Genomic DNA, 18,112 nt, shown 5'->3' with positions numbered 1-18,112 from the left:
TGCAGCTTGAGGAGGAACAACAAAATATTGAGGACTTATTTTGCATGATTTCTCATATTTCCATTAATTACGCATTTGACCCTTTGTGAATTTATTTATGGCAATTAGGTATATCAGGTGGAGTCGTTTTGTTATATTTCATTGACAGAGATATATATTCCATCTAACGAATGCATTTTGAATATTTCTGCAACCCACGATGCAACGCAAAACACATTGTTTGCAATGTGTTCTGCGTTGGAAGAACCGTGCCATGTCTTGACAAACGTTTTAGTAATACACTCCCTATCCACACAGCCTGTAGGCAAGCTATCACCATTCCTAATTCAAAGATATTTAGAATCCATTGCCGAATTAACAAAAATGGTGAAACAACTACAGTCGGGAGACCTCCTGATCGAAACAGCTTCCTCTAACCATTCTGAATGGCTGCTAAAAACAGATGTTTGGCGGGCTGCCAGTATCTGTCACTCCCCACAACACCTTAAATTCATTTAAAGGTGTTATCACAGAGTGGGACATACTTACAGTCTCTGAGGAAGAACTAGTTCGAGCTTAGCCGTCAAAAAGTGATCAGCGCCAAACGGATAATGACAAAAAAGGATGGAAATCTTGTTCCTACCAGATCCATCATCTTAACATTTAGCACTCCAGAATTGCCATCCACAGTAAAAGCTGGCTATTTAAATTGCCAAATTCGCCCTTACATTCCAAACCCGATTTGTTGCTTTAAATGCCAGAAATATGGGCACTCTCAGTAGGTATATAGAGGGATGCCATCTGTCCAATTTGTGGATCGAAAGACCATACACAAACAATTTGCTCAGCCTCAACTCTCATTTGTCCCAACTGCAGAGGAAGCCACCCTGCTTTTTTCAAATCATATGAAATGTGGAAAACTGGAAAAAAAATACAAAAATACAAAATTGAACATAGTCACATATCCTGAGGCACGCAGACAGACTTTATTGACCATGCCTAGTTGATCATATGCGTCTCACACCCGTAGCTATTTGTCAACTGCAGTTCAAACAGATGTGTCAATTCTTCCTAGCACTTCTCTTGCTAACTGGGTTAAAGCAACCCTATCAGCATCTGGAAAAGACATTCCTAAGACTAAAATCAGTGAAGCCACGAACACTCCAATCAGTATTCCAACTGATACTCCAACCGTCTCAAGTGACATAATAAAATTGAAAACTGCTAACAACTCTAAGAAAACTGAAGCACCCACTAACAGTATGGAAGTGGATGAACACCAAGGTTATGAGGCACCCATCTTGGAACTTCATGCCAATGACACAATGGATACTGGATGCCCCGTGTTCTCAAAAAAAGACCAGAAGAAATGCCCATACAAAAAAAAAAAAAAAAAGTCAGATGAATCTTCCTCAACTAAACCCAAATAATGCAAAACATCATACAATGGAACTGTAGAGGACTAAGAAGGCATTCAGATGACTTGAAGGATTTAATCCCATAGGTGTATGCCTACAGGAAACATTCCTGTCACCGCAGATCTCGCCAAAATTTTCAAATTATATCATGTGCAGACGAGATAGAAGTGCAGAATCTCCTGCACGTGGCGGAGTAGCTATTCTTATTAATTCAAATATTTCTTTGAGGCTCATCCAGTTACGAACCTCCCTAGAAGCTGTGGCAGCTCGTATCGAATTTGGTAATTCAGTTACCCTTGTTTCTATTTACATTCCACCATCTCTGCCATTTCCTCACACAACTCCCAACATCAATTTGCCTTTTCGGTGATTTTAATGGCCACCATTCAATTGGGGATCCACTACAATGGACGCAAGAGGCAAATTGAGGAGTTTTTGAATAACAATGATCTAAATTTACTAAACTTTGTATCTCCCACATACATCCACCTACCTACAGGATCCATTTCTGTTATTGAATTTGCTCACTGTCCATTTTTCCAATCATGATGTGGTCGGTGTTAACCGATCCCTTTAATAGCAATCATTTTCCGATTATTTGCACATTACAAACAGGGGTAGCTGTAAATCCAGACCATGATCAACTTGGAAGTTTAGAAAGGCAAACTGTGATGGCTATTCTACTCAAATATATCTAGACAGACTTCATGTTCAAATACAACCCATTAATGATGTAACTGCACACATAACCAATCAGATTCTGACAGCATCCGATGGATCTATTCCAAAATCCAAGGCATATCGCATTCACTGGAATCACTGGTAGAATACAGACTGCCTTCATGTCAAAAAGGAGAAAAACCATGCATGGAATAATTTCTGAAAGTATCCTACCACAACTAACTTGATCACTTATAAGAAACTTAAAGCTAAAGCAAGGCAAATTAGACGGAAAGCAAAACGTGATTCGTGGATTGCCTTTGCCTCAACCATCACCAAAGATAACGACACCTGGCTCATCTGGAGAAAGATACAGGCTCTAAATGGCAAATTTGCTCAGCTGCCCTCTCCAATACTTCATCGGAAAGGGAAAGGTGTGTCTACTCCTGAAGAAGTTGCTAATGCATTAGCAGAATCGTTTGCCACAATCTCTGCTTCTGCTTCCTATGCATCCACCTTCCAAAACATCAAAGCATCTGCAGAACAGCATAAAATCAACTCTTCCACACGGCGCACCTTCCCGTACAACCAACCCTTTACATTAACAGAACTCAAAGAATCATTAAATAGATCATCCAGTAGTGCCGTAGGCTCAGATGGTATTTATTATATTATGCTGAAGCATTTACGTGAAAAGGACTTGCTTACTTTGTTGATCTTCTACAATCGGATTTTCTATGAAAATGCTTATCCTTCTTCCTGGCGCCATTCTTTTATTATTGCCATACCAAAACCAGGAAAAGATCCTAACCTGATTCTTTGTCAGAGATCCTTCCCTGGTTTTTCTACCCTGGGGGGCATTGTCAAGGCCGCATTATGTCAAGGAGCTGGTATATTCTTACCATGTGTATGCCATAGCCATATCCAAAAATTTCATTACTTCCTACAACATGGCCTGCCCCCCCATCTTTTTGTACTACTGAATACACCATGAATTGTCAAATTAATAGAACAAAGTCATCTGCAAAAAAGATCTATACCTCCCAAATATTTCCTCGTTCATTTCACTAGTATAAATGATGTCAGTTCTAATCTCAGTGATGTCCATTTCCACTTAGTCTGCCAAATCCATGTACTTTTTCCGGGATAATCCTAGTTATCGGTTGATTCCACCACTGCTCATCTCAGTTGTCTGAATTAATCGCTATATGATTCCTTTCACTTCAAAGGTGGTAATTGCATCCCCTCTCTGATATTCTCTGTCAGAGACAGTAATTTGCAATGCCTTCTTTTCCATCTTCTCTGGCTTAAAATCTCTCTACCACCTTCTGTCATATTCATCTGTTGCCTCTATTGTTCTCCCAACTTCACTAATCACCTGGAACTCTTCGACTTCCTCTCTTTGAAACTTGACTTTCTCTAGTCCAACTTTCCTAACAGTGAAGCAATTTTTCTTGGTGTTTTTAATGTTCACAACTCTAATTGGTTTCTGTTTCCTAGCCACACAGGTGGAAAACATTCGTGGCTGGAATGCCACACAGACGTTTTCCCTGTGGCATGGAAAATGACCTTGCACAGATTGTTCATTTACCTACCAGAATACCAGGTAATCCTAACCACACAGCCAACATGCTTGATCTTTTTCTCACAACAACCCATCTGAATACACGGTCAAGGTAAGTGGACCTCTAGGTACCTCAGATCACATCTTTGCGATGGTCTCCTCTCCAATGGAGCTTTTCTCTTGTGGCCATTCTCAACCTCATGTTATTTGGCATTGCAAGAATGCAAATTGGGATGATATGTGAGATTTCTTTTCTTCCTTTCCTTGGTTGGATTGCTGTTTCAAATATGTTGATGATCTGACTCTGCTCAGATTGTGTCAGTGAAATTATTCTTGGGATGGAATCCTTTATTCCACACTCCACAATAAAATCTTGTGTTTTATCTCTAAACCTTGTTTTCCAATAAATGTGTCGTAAGGCTGTTCAATATAAGAATGTTGCATATTGCTATTGGTTTCCATCCAAATCTCAGGTTCATTTTCTGCCTACACCAAAGCTTGCAACACTTTGTAAAGCAGTTATTAATGAGTCCAAACTAGATTTCGAACAGGCCGAGAGTGGAAAACTTTCTTATTGTCCAAATGGAAGCCAAGTATTCTGGTGGTTGCCAAAGCTAATAGCCACAACTGTATTCCACGTGTGTTTTCACCTCTGTCAGATCCAGATGGTTCTATTTCTACTTCAGCCAAAGATAAAGCTGACCTGCTAGCATCCTATTTTTCCTCTTACTCATGTATTGATGATCTTGGTAAACCACCTCCCATCATTCCCAATACACTCCAATGCCTCCTGTGGTCTTCCATCAGAAGGATTTTGATCAAGGTTAATGCTAAGAAAGCTCCAGGTCCTGATGGTATTTCTCGACTAGTGCTTGGAACCTGTCCTCCTGAATTTACTCCTTTGTGTCTCCTTCACTTTCGTATTCCAAAAGTGTTTTTCTATCTTGGAAATTTGTTCATATCCATCCAAAAAGGTGACAAATCCCTCCCATCCAGTTATCATCCCATTGCTGCACTTCTACTCTTTCTAAAGTAATGGAGAAATCAATTAACTACCAACTCTTAAATTACCTTAATCTTCCATTTGATCATCGACGTCCATCACCAGTGGATAGACACATTAGTTCTGGCTTATATTAACCCTCTGTGGACATTTTCACTGGAGGTCTGGTGAAACTCAAGCAGTTGCTCTTGACATATCAAATACTTTTTGATTGAGTTTGGCATAAAGGTTTTCTAAATAAGCTTCCATTATATGGTTTGCAACTGTATTTTGTAATTGGGTATCCTGTTTTCTTTCTGAATGCTCCCTGCGGGTGATGGTAGATGGCTGTCTTATAACATTTCCATTAATGTTGTTGTTCCTTAAGGTTCTTTCTCCCACTTTTTTCCTCTTGTATATCAGTGACCTTCTTTCATTGACCGGAAAACCTATCCATAGTTTTGTTGATGATAGCACATTGTATTCCACCTTCTAGTTTGAGAAACCTTGCCCTGCACAAACAGTTTAAGCTTCTTGAATATCACTACCAACTCCTTAAATTCTGATCTCCAGGTGGTCAAAGATAATTTAGTTAATTTCAAACCTTCTAAAACTCAGTGGTTGTCTTATCTTTCAAAAATGATTCTTCTGCTCCTATGCTTATCTTCTATTACACTCAGATTTCTAGGCAAGCTCATATATCTTTATTGGAGATTATCATGACTTCTAATCTCTCTTGGCATAAGCACATTACAAATACAGTAAACCCCCGCTATTTGCGGTATCTGTATTCGCGGTTTCGCGTATTCGCGATCGCCGATTTACTATAAAATGAAACCTAAAAAATGTGAATTTTAAAGCGCCGTGAATATTTTCCGCCATAAAAAAAACATGGGCGTGGCTAAAATTATCTTTCCCGGTCAAAACAGCGCTCAGTGGGTGAGGGGAGAGGGGTGACAAAATCGCGAGCGTGAATGTTTCTCGCTAATCCTTGTTCAATATGTGTTATGCACTTGTTATGGAAGGTTTCGTCGTTTGCTTTTAATTTATATGCTTATAAATTGAATAAATTTATCAATTTATAAATTGATATGCTTACAAAAGTGATAAATCTACTGTTTTGCAGTGTAAAACAGACTTTTTCGAGTGTGTTAACAGAAGAAAGTGACTTTATTGTGGACAAGTTCTTTCTAACCCGTACAAAAATATGGCTACGAATAACAAGAGAAATGTGAAAATATCAAATAAGGTGATGACATTAGTGAATAAAATTGAGTTATTAGATAAAATTTCTAATGGTGAAAGTGTCTCCTCAGTGGCAAAACATTATAAAATCAATGAGTCAACGGTACAATCAATCAAGAAATCGGAAGAAAAAATCCGCCGTAGTGTCCGTGAAAACGCGCTAATTGCTTCAAAAATTTGCTCTGTAACTCGTGATGTTAAATTAGAATAAATGGAAAAAGCTTTAAATCTGTGGATAGAAGACCGAACTCAAAATAAAATTCCGTTAAATTCGCTCATCATTCGTGAAAACGCAAAACTCCTTATCAACGCTTTGGCGAAACTGGTGATAGCACTGGCGGGATAGGTTTTTTAGCTAGCAAAGACGCTGGTTTGAAAGATTTGTTTGAAATTTCTAATAAATATTACATTTAATATTAAATTGTTTCTTATTTTCATTTCGATGCCATATGCTTGCATTTCACTATGTACTGTCTATGTATATAGTCATATTATGAAGGTACATATAATACATAGACAAAATTTTAGACTAGTTTTTCTTATATATTTCATACTTTGGAACGGAACCCCTTTATTACTATGGGAGCCATAACTCAGTATTCGCGTTTTCGGTATTCGCGGCATTTCTCAGGAACGTAACCCCCGCGAATAGCGGGGGTTTACTGTATTGCTTACTCTGCATCTAAAAACTGGGTTTCTCTTTCGCTCTTGGTGAAAGAGAAAACCTGGAATGAACAGCTGTTTCCTTCAAAACAACTGTTCATTCTGTACAAATCACAAATCTGCCTTAGCATGGAATATTGTTCCCACATCTCAGGCAGTGCCTCAAAACCTGGTGCCTCCATAGCCAGGTGGGCAGGAGCAGCAGTGTGTAGCACACGCTTCTTGATTAGACCGGGGTTCGAGCCCATGACCACCAAATACGGAGGATGCGGAAAGATCAGGGAATAACCACCGCATATCCCCGGAGCAATATGGCCTTAGTTGCTAATGCTCCTAAAAACCAAAATAACAAACAAGCCTCAAAACTTCTAAGGCTTCTAGACTCCATTCAAAAGAAGGCAGTTATCTCTAACAGTCTCTCTCCACTCTGTCTCATAGAGGTTCTGTTTCTGCTGCATGCATTTTCTATAGATACTTTCATGAGCACTGTTCTGAATTTGCTTCTATAATTCCTACTCTCTCTTCCAAAGCAGTCTGACCAATTGTCACAACCAGTCAACATGATTTTGCTGTCTGACTTCAAACCCACAGAACCAACTTTTCTTCTTCTTCATTTATTCATTCAATTTTTTTTTTTTTTTTTTTTTTTTTTTTTTTGGAACAACCTTCCTTTATATGTATTTCCTGAAAATTACAATCTATAGGAGATAAGTCTAATGTTAACAAATATCTTCTTTCATCTTCTCAACCTTCAACTCATGCATAGTACTACAGGTCCAAACTTATGTGCTCATAGAAATGAAAAAATATGTAGTCGATATAAATTGTATGCATTTTTATGTTTTTTGTAAAGAATAATTTGTTCTCGCTAATATGTGCAGTGTCCTCTTACCTCTAGTAGACCACAGCTGCTCCTGATTCTAATTGTGTTCATCAACTGGTTCTTGTGTTTTCTTAAAAATAATCTGTACTTGAGACATTCTTCATTAAATATTGAATTAATGTCGTGGTTCTAAAGTGAAATTGAAATTTACTTTACAAAAGTATAGTTCACTTTTCTCTGCAGATTTAAGATGAATTGTTGAAAAGTTTTCTCTTCCAAGTTTAATTGAAATTGGGAGTGCAATGGTATCCTAAGGCCCAGATGCTTTGCATCCATTGCATTGTGTTTAATTTAGTTGCAACTTTGTCATTGTTTTTTTTTTTCTATATCATTGTTTTTTTTTTTTTTTTTTTTTTTTTTTTTTTTGAAATTTACAGCATTAGGGTATCATGCTTTAAAATTTCCCCACAAGTGATCAATATGCTATAATTGCAGTAGTTGGTCAAGTGGTGTCATGCTGCCCTTAGAACACTGTGTAATCATATTTCAGTAATCAAAGATATGTGTACAACTTTACTACTAGTAAAGCCATACAATATTAAATTTTAAAAAGGCTGTTCTAAATTCTAGTGTCACCAGATTAATGTTTCTTTTGTGTTTGTCCATTAATAGTTTGATAATTTCATGCTATCATAGAATTACAACAATTACTGTTCTGATGGTATTTTGTGTATACTGAAGGCTAGGTAGCAGCTTGCCTTTCTCCTTATGTATTGTCTAGTGCAATTTCTTTTGCATTTGACATCAAAAAGCAAAAGAAATTGTCATCAAAAACAAAAAAAAAAAGAAGCTTTATGTTAAATTGCATTCATCTGTGTCCACTAAATCATCAACATCCCATTTTTTTCCTCCTTGATAAAGAAAAAATAATACAGTCAGTCCTCGTATAGCACGATAGTTGTTCCTAGAAACCCTCGTGCAATATGAACAACAGGCCCTATGGGAAAAATAGGGTTAGGTGCTGACCACCCAAGACTGAACACACATTTGTAACCAAAACATTACCAAACACAATAAATAATCGTAATAAAATACGTAAGTATTTTATTACGACTATTACGTAATAAAATATTGCTAATGCTTTTGCTTCTATCGTAAGCAGACTTGTTTTTTGTATGATTTTTCTATCCAAACAGATGACAGCCGTTCCATCTCTTCCAATTCTTGTGTCTTAATCTAATGGATTTTAATTACACGTTGAGTTGTTCCTGCTATGAAAGTTTTTATTTTCTCTGCATTCTTTGTAATTCTTGGCGTTGCCTCATTTAGGTTTGTAGCATGTGCAATATCACATGGTCTTTCATTTCGTTCAAAGGGTTTCACAATTTCATATTTTTCTCTATCGACAGAGGCCATTAGCCCTACCGGGGAAACCCCGGTTGGCCGGAGGCCGGTGTGATTTTGGCCATAAACGCTAGTATGAGGCCACTATAAATTTTCCCGGGTAAGAATTTTTGATCCAGTCTGCCTCTGTTTATGGATATTGCTTTTCTTTTTCTCTCTGAATCTGTAGTGTCTTCACCAGGATGCTTCCTTTTCACACCTTTTAAGTATTTTTAGGGAATAAAGCAAAATTACAAAATGAGGAGGCACGCTTGATACACATAAACAAAGTTGCACGCGTGTAGCAACTGAATAAACAACACCGTAAAGGCAGAGATGCACTATTAACACATAAGATTTTACTAAAGCACATTTCTAGGGGTTACTACCATAAAACAATAAAAACAATTTCCAGTTGCGTTTCTGCTAGTGGAATCTGTTATAAACTGGTAGTAAACTCGATCTAATTACATTTGCGATAATACCGATAATTCCCCTTCACTGATATAAGAAACAAATACATTTTCAGAATCTTTTCTTCATTCCTATTGTGGTGCGTTCAGTTGAGGTGATTCTGCGTTTGACTGCCATTTCTTGTAAACACAAAGGCGAATCGTGCATAAGCGAATTTGGTTCGTGTTATATAAGATATGGTTCTCCTATTTATAAATTGTGTATGATTGAATTTATGTAATGTAAACACGTGTTATACGAGGACTGTCTGTACCTTGATTCCTCTGTTTAAAATTTGGAATGATACTAATTTGAACACTTCTTTAATAGGCCTCTGGGGTTGGGAAAGTTCTGATTCATAATAACTGCAATGTAATACACCAACTGTCTAACTGAAACTTTATTAAAATAGAAATAATATTATTATAATATAAGACTAGATCAAATTAAAAATAAGAATAAAATATACTGATTGTATAATAGAAGCAGTAAAATAATAAATAAAATATAAAGAATAGCAATTGCACTATATGCAATAAAAGCGGTTTAAAAAAAAAAAACCTTAGCTTTCAGAGGCAACTGCCTCCTTTATCAACGATGAGACTTAACTTGTCATGGTACATCTTTAAAGAACTGCAGGTTCACGGCTTACAACACTTGTTATCATAGGAGCGTTGGCAGTATCCTCCACACTTTCACAGAAAGCGGAAATGGCTCAGGAGCATACCAGTGAAACTGTTCATCGTGTCCAAGAATTATGGTTTCAAAGAGGGGATAAATACAGATTCCCCTGTCTCTATTAATGGTAATATTCTCAGAAGAGCACAATACCATTAATAGAGGCCTTTTTTGCATTAATATGCTCCCTCGTACGATCTCTGAAATGGCATTTTGTCTTGCCGACATAGCACTCCCCACAATCCAGGCATTTCTCATGTGACCCCACTTGTACCTTCCATGGGTGTTAGCAGGGGCATGTTATACCTTTATGGGGCCCAAGGCAAAATGGAATTGTGGGGTGCCATATAAAGATTGGGCCCAAGGTAAAATGGAATTTGGAGCTCCCCAATCTAAAGATATAGGCCCCCAAATTCCATTCCAAAGCAGTCTTCTTTATTTTTTAAATTAACTCAATTATTTAAGGAAGAACTAAATAAAACTTCATTAAAATTGGTAAAACCATTTTCTTAAATGGTTTTTTAAAAAAAAATATAATTTTCAAGCAAAGTTCATTGAAATTGGCAGGTAGAATCAGTTTCCGATAAAACTCACTTAAAAAATATAGGTAAAAAACAGCAATGAGTTTTTGAAACAGTGATTTTGGGGCACTTCCCCCAATCGGGGCCCTAGGCAGATGCCTTTTTTGCCTATAGGATAACACACCCGTGGGTGTGGGTTGTTTAACGTTTGACACGATTGTGTGCAATCATTGCTCTGGCAGTTGCACACGTGTCTGGCAAGTACGTAATACTCGGGAGATTTGCTCAGTTAAGCCGGATGGTAGGGAATGTATGTGGTGTCAATGGGTATGAACATCTCTCTTCTTCTGTGTTCTCCGCATCCCAAACATATTTATCCAAGACCTTCTGGGGGATACCTGGATTTCCTGAGATCTGTTGTGGGCACTACAGTGGGACCTAGCCCTATCCAACAAGGCCCTAATAACACTGTTCTTATGATTGTTGGCTTGTGGCGTGTTATAATGCATATATTGCCCCCAACACATGGGTTTTCTATATACACACTGGGCCTTCTCTATAAACCAACACATCAAGGAAAGGGAGGGTACCATCTATTTCCACCTCCGACGTAAACTGAATGAAAGAGGAGAAGCTATTAAGAAAACTGAGAACTTCATCCTGTCTTCCCCTCTGTGCAATGATGAATATATAGTTGACATGTCGTTTCGATACATGCAGGGGGAAAGCAGGCCCATCAGAAATCTTACTCTAGTTCTTCCATGGCTAGGTTTGCTACAACAGAACTAATTGCTGTGCCGTGAACCCTCTGATACATAGTGTTTTGAAATAACACAGTAGTACTGGAGAGTCATAGTTCTGCCCCCATCTACAAATATCTTCAGTGCTCAAGGGATTCCTATCCCTTAAGGTGTCATCTTTCTCCAACACCATGTGCATGGATTTCACCCCATGCTCAATGGGATGTTTGTAAATAGAAACAGCACATCGAATTACACCAACAGAGATGGCCCCAGAGAAAAAACAAGTGTATATAGAGCTCCCATGTGTGGGAGTAATATACGCCTTATAACATGGCACAAGCCAACAATCATAAGAACAGTGTTATTAGGGCCTTGTTAGGTATGTCTGAGTTCCACTGTAGTATTTCTGAGGATAGAAAGGTGATTAAATGCATCACAGTAGATGTCAGGAAATGTGAGTACTCCCAAGAAGGTCTTGGATAAATATATTCGGGAAGCGGAACACAGACAAAGAAAGCCATTCTCACCCATTGCCACCACTTACATTCCCTACTGTCTGGGCTTAACTGAGCGAATCTCCTGAGTATTACGTACTTGCAAGACACGCTGCATGCAACTGTCAGGGTGAAGATTACACACAGTTGTGTCAAAGGTTAAAGATCTCGTACCCATGGAAGGTAAGGTAAAATTGGGGTCTATGAGATTAATGCATGGATTGTGTGGAGTTGCTACGTTGGTGAGACAATGGCATTTCAAAGATCATATGGGGAGCATATTAACAAAGGCTGCAGATTATTTGGAGTAGAACCATCAAATTTCACCTAGTGATGCTGTCATAGTTAATCGTTCATGTTTTTTGTATCCACAAATGGCTTGAGAGTTTGCGAATTTGTTCTTCTGAGCATAATACCATTAATAGAGATGGGAATCTGTATTCATCCCCCTCTTTGAAACCATAATTCTTGGATGGGATGAACGGTTCAGCCTGGCACACTCCCGAGCCTTTTCCGTACATGTGTGGAGGATACTGCCCATGCTCCTACTATAACACGTGCTGCATGCTGTGATCCTGTAGTTATTTAAGGATGTACTTTGACAAGTTAAGTCTCACTGTTGATAAAGGTGGTGGTTGCCTCTGAAAGCTATGGTTGTTTTATTGCTTTTATTCTGTATAGTGTAATTGTTATTTTTTATATTTTACTTATTATTTTACTGCTTTTATTGTAGAATCAGTGTAATTTATTTTATCATTTTTTATTTGATCCGGTCTTATAATATTATTTCTGTTTTAATAAATTTCAGTTCTACAGTTGGTGTTTTACATTGCAGTTATTATGAACTCATTTGATCACATAAGAACTTTATAAATACCTGTACTGCTTATATTTGGCAAAAATAGTATCAAATATTGATTGTTCAAATGCTATTTTGAGTATTTCCTTTATTGCTTCTTGAAATGTGAAGTAATGAAATGCAGGCCTCTATGAACCTAAGTTTCAGCGATATTTGAAAGTTGAGAACAGTATTATATTATTTTGTATTTTTTTTTAACATTAGGATGCAGTTGAAGAATTGAAACCACAAAGTTGATGGGCCACATATCATAAATAATGCAACCACAAAATTTTTTACACAATTCTGCAAAATTTTTGCAGAATTGTAATATGCTGTATTTCAATTTTATTTATTTTTTTTATTATTTTTTTTAATACTGTGTATGTAATTAATTTTGGTTTGGTTGAATCCTTGTTTGGTAATAATGATTGTAAAATGTTTGATTGTATGGCATATATTGTATTAATAAAGTGTGTGTGCTTACATTTCATTTAGTTTATCAATGTTTTTTTGATTCCTTATAAGCTTTTTTTTTTTTTTTCTCTCTCTCTCTCTCTCTCTCTCTCTCTCTTACAATGATCAATTTATTTTCTAGTTTCGTTGATGAGTATGATCCAACTATAGGTAAGAAGTTTTTGTTTTTTAATCAAAGTATATAACAATTAATTGTAATATATGTTATATTAAGGAGGTATATCTTATGTTAATATATAGATCAAGAAAGAGTTAATTGATTCATCCAAGACTAGTATCAGCATTCTTGCTTAAGCAAAAATTCCTCATATTTATATTAATAATTTTATTTATAAGATTAACACAAGATTTGACTCACATTAGTCTGACTTCTTTTAAGAATAAAGGAAAGAGAAAGAAGATATACATTTAATCCTACATGGTAAACCCTTGATTTACTAACAGCATGGGTTTTCCTGAAAAGTAGTTTGTAAATTGGGGTAATTTTCTCATAGATATAATGGTATAATAAGAGGATGTGTAGATACTGTACTTTGACCTCTGCCTACATTGGTTAACATAGTATACTGACTTAGTACACTGGTTGATCCCCTCTGGTATACGGTACTAGGTGCAGTGTTTCACACTGGACAGTATATCCATGGTTACTAACAGTCCTACTATTGTGAATGTGCAAGCAGAGGATTGGGTTGTTTCAGAACAACTGTGGTTCACCTAAATTTGGTCCACTTGACTGGTAAATAGGACTTGAATATCGTTTCCATCAGCATTTTGTACTTCCAGCTAGCAAGCCCTAGCTTGTTATACCTAGGAGGATGTCTATGACAAGCCTGAGGCATGGACCAAAAAATAGTGTTCCAAAAAATTCATGACAGCTGGGATAACCATAAGATTTATGAAGTTAAAGTAACTACAGAAGTGCCTACTTATACTTTTTGCATGATGTCAAGGAGCAGTCAGCCTAAAAGATGCAGTTACTTGGCAGATTGAAATGGTCTCTAATGGTTGGCAGCAATTTGCCTTCCAGTATAGTCAGGTATCCACTGGCATTTACGGAACCTTTTATAAACTGCAGGTGATGAGAAATTCACTCCCATATCATTTCGCTGGCAGGGAAATTCGCTGTAGAGAACATACAGCCTGGATGGTATTTTTCACCACGTCTACAGTGAATCGTTTTTCTCCCATCAGAATCATGCAGGTTGAATTTCTTCTCATCCAAGAAAATACTGACTTCCACTGCTTGGGGGTCCATTTGACATGCTCCTTACACCAAAATTACATTATTTTAGTTAATCTTTAACTCTAAGTAATTTTATCTTAAATTTATGCTACACACCATTGCATCCGCCCCGTGTGAAAGACTCGCGCATGAAAACAAAAAAAGTGTGTGTGTGTTTGTATAAAGTGTAAGAAAAAATATAAAAACAGAGAATGAATGCAGAGGGTGAATGAGAGTGAGTCTAACAAATTCTCTCCTGCCCCCCCTTGATTGACTTGTGGGCAGGTGGACCATTTATGGCTCCCATGTCCACCCAAGCAGACAAACATGCCACAGCTACTTTACTGGTACTGTTTGGGCTTGACCACTGACCAGTGTGTGATTCAGCACCAAAAAAGGAGCTCCAACATAGGGACCCTTTCAGTATGATCCTTCATTCCTTACCACCTGGGGTGGTTGTTCTCTACTTCCTCCACTCCCTTCCCTGGGCCCTAGGTGGCATCCCCTTTTGCCTGGTGGGTTAACCCCACCATCAGCTCCCACCCCCAGGACAGGGTGGATATCTTGAACTTGGGAGGTTCCCCATTTCAGGTGGGTGCATGTGTGAAGGGAGGGGCTGTTTGTCCCCCCCCTACTTCCTATCTGATACCCACTATCTCATCCCAATTTCACTTTTTCTTCCTTTTTTAAAACTGGGCTCTCCCTATCTGTTAGCTTTGCACCTCAAGGTTCACCCTGCCATTGCTTTATACTCTCTACTGCCCAGCCTGTCTTCGCTTGGCACTGGACAGTAAACTAGTGGTTTTTGTGTGAAAATAACAAGACCCCCAGGCTTAAGAGTCAGCATGAACAAAACCCACACCAACATTACACGAATACCCGCTAACCTACATAAATCTGGCCATTACAGAGTTTGTATTCATCACATTGCTTGACATGGAGTGGGGGAACCCCTGGATCCACATTACAAATAACACTATACACTATACTATGTTCTAAACAATTCTCACTGTTCTAAACAATTACATTCTACCTTGGGGAGACCTTCTGTTGCCCCCTTTCAACTAGGCAGGCACTTTTACTAATCCCCCCCCCTACACTTTAACGTCTTCCCACTATCACCTTCAAACCTTTCCTTTTTTTTTTTTACTGGGCTCTCCCTGTCTGTGGCTTTGGCTACCACAGAGTTCGTCCTGCTGGTGCTTTCATGTTCTCCACTGCACGGCCTGACTCCTCATGGTGCTGGGCGGTAAACTAAAGGTTTTGTGCGAAAACAGAGGCCCCTAGGCTAAGAGGGCAAGTAAATGACATAACCAGGCCTTTATAGAGTTTTGTATTTCATCACATTGCCTCACACAGAATTAGGGGAGGCCTCTGGAGCCACTTTACAATTAGAACTATACACTATGTTCTGAACTAGCATTTCCTAAACTGTGGTCCACAGATTCCTGAGGGTCTGTAGACCAGTTAAAGGGGATCCGTGAAATAGTGGTCGACCATATATATATATATATATATATATATATATATATATATATATATATATATATACAGTGGCAGACAAAAAAACTGCATCACTTGCGAATTTTGCAAATTGTTTTGGGTTACATTGTGGGTTGCAGAAACCTTCGAAATGCATTTGTTAGATGGGATATATATCTCTGTGAATGAAATCCAATAAAAAGGCTACACCTGATATACCTAATTGTCATAAATATCTTCCTAAAGGGTAAAATGTGTAATTAATGGAAATATGAGAAATCATGCAAATGGCAATCATGACACACAAAACATACAGTTTATTGCATTTACTTGTACAAATTGAAATGAGAAGTTAAAACAATAGCATTATGTACTGTAAATCAGCAAATTAAGCCCAGAATAAGCCCTAGGTGGTAGATGACTCATCAACTGGTGCAATACCACCACTTTGCTTATTGGAGGCTTAAAGTGGTGGAACCCATGTTTAGTGTCCAGAGCTAAGTTCCGGTCAACCCTTCCCATCTCTTCCGTCATGCAGTATGACTGGTGACTTTTGAGATTATGATGAACATCATGGTGAGATCCAATCTTCCTTACATTTTGAGGGTTCAGCTCTAAAACGGTGTTCGCAGGCCAGCCACTAGTTAGTAAATTGGACCGAACCTATTGGTAACTCTTTAGGAGGCTTCCAGATCAGCTATTGTATAATCTTGCTGCCTCTACTCTACCAGATGGTGACTGGAGGGAGTCCGAGTAGTGTGTATGTGGGGGCATTGTCAAGGCTGCATTATGTCAAGGATCTGGGTATATTCTTCCCATGTGTACGCCATATCCAAAAATTTCATTACTTCATACATGTTCCCCCCCCACCCACTTTTTCTTACTATTGAATACACCACGAATTGTCAAACTAATAGAGTAAGCTTATCTGTGAAAAGATCTAAACCTTCCAAACACTTCCTAGTTCATTTCACAAATATACATGGTCTCAATTCTAATCTCAACGATGTCCATTTCCACTTTCAGTCTGCAAAACCCAGTGTACTTTTTCTGACATAATCTCAATTATCCATTGATTTGACTACTGTTCATCTCAGTTGCCCAAATTATTTGCTGTATGATTCCTTTCACCTCAAAGGTGGTACTTGTGCTTATGTCCATTCCAATATTCCCTGTCAGAGACTTGGTAATTTGGAATCTCCTCTTTTCGATCTTCTCTGGCTTAAAATCTCTCTACCTCATTGTGTTAAATACATCTGTTGTCTCTACTCTTCTCCCAACTCCACTAATCACTTGGAGCTCTTTCACTTCCTCTCTTTGCAACTTGACTTTCTCCAGTCCAATTTTTCTAACATCGAGGTAATTTTCCTTGACGATTTTAATGTTCACAACTCCATCTGGCTTCTGTTTTCTAGTCACACCAACCCAGCTTGTCGAGATGCCGAGGCTTTTGCAATTACTAATGACCTTGCACAGATTGTTCATTTACCTACAAGAATCCTGGACAATCCTAACCATACAGCCAACACGCTTGATCTTTTTCTCACAAACAACTCTTCTAAGTACACGGTTGAAGTGAGTGGTCCTTTAGGCACCTCAGATCACAACTTGATGATTGTCTCTTCTCCAGTGGAGCCTTTATCTCATGGCTGTTCCCAACCTCATATTGTTTGGCATTACAAGAATGCAAAATGGGATGACCTGCGAGATTTCTTTTCTTCTTTTCCTTGGTCGGATTAGTGTTTCAAAACTTCTGATGTCAACATTTGCTCAGATCGTGTCAGTGGAATTATTCTTGTAGGAATAGAATCCTTTATTCCACACTCCACTTTAAAATTTCGTCCTTTATCTAAACCTTGGTTTTCCAATAAATGTGCTAAGGCTGTTCAAGAGAAGAAAGTTGCATATCGTAATTGGCTTGTTTCCAATTCTTCAGTTTCGTTTTCTGCCTACACCAAAGCTCGCTACAATTGTAAAGCAGTTATTAATCAGTTCAAACTAGATTCTGAACAGGCTAAGAGTAGAAAACTTGCTTCTTGCCCTAATGGTAGCCGAGCATTCTGGTCTCTTGCAAAAGCTATTGGGTGCAACTTTTGCCCATCTCTGATCTCACCTCTGTCAAAACCAGATGGTTCTGTTGTCATTTCAGCCAAGGATAAAGCTGACCTGCTAGCATCCCATTTTTCTTCCAACTGATGTATTAATGATCTTAGTAAAACACCTCCCACCATTCCCAACACACTCCATTCAATGCCTCCTTTGGTCTTCCATCAAAAGGATGTCAGAAGGATTTTGACGAATCTTCATACTAAGATAGCTCCAGTTCCTGATGGTATTTCTGCACTTGTTCTCAAAACCTGTGCTCCTGAACTTCACCCTGTTCTTTGCTGCCTTTTTTCACTTTCTTATTCTAATTCCTTTTGCTTGGAAATTTGTTCATATTCAGCCATTTCCTAAAAAGGTGACAAATCCATCCTATCCAGTTAT

The 18,112-nt window shown here is 38.1% G+C and overlaps 1 protein-coding gene across 1 annotated transcript in view; it reads left to right on the top strand.

The window, feature by feature from the left end:
* Positions 1-18,112, top strand: part of Ras85D (GTPase ras-like protein 1) — a 209,477-nt gene that overhangs the window by 69,346 nt on the left and 122,019 nt on the right. Inside the window, exon 3 of the mRNA XM_090383776.1 lies at positions 13,043-13,071. Coding sequence (XP_090239902.1) covers positions 13,043-13,071 — 29 coding nt within the window. The remainder of the gene's footprint in view (positions 1-13,042; positions 13,072-18,112) is intronic.

Source organism: Mastigoproctus giganteus, chromosome 10 (assembly GCF_048544385.1).
Source record: "Mastigoproctus giganteus isolate SK-2022 chromosome 10, ASM4854438v1, whole genome shotgun sequence".
Classification (NCBI taxonomy): domain Eukaryota; kingdom Metazoa; phylum Arthropoda; class Arachnida; order Uropygi; family Thelyphonidae; genus Mastigoproctus; species Mastigoproctus giganteus.
This window is presented reverse-complemented; position numbering and strand designations above follow the sequence as displayed.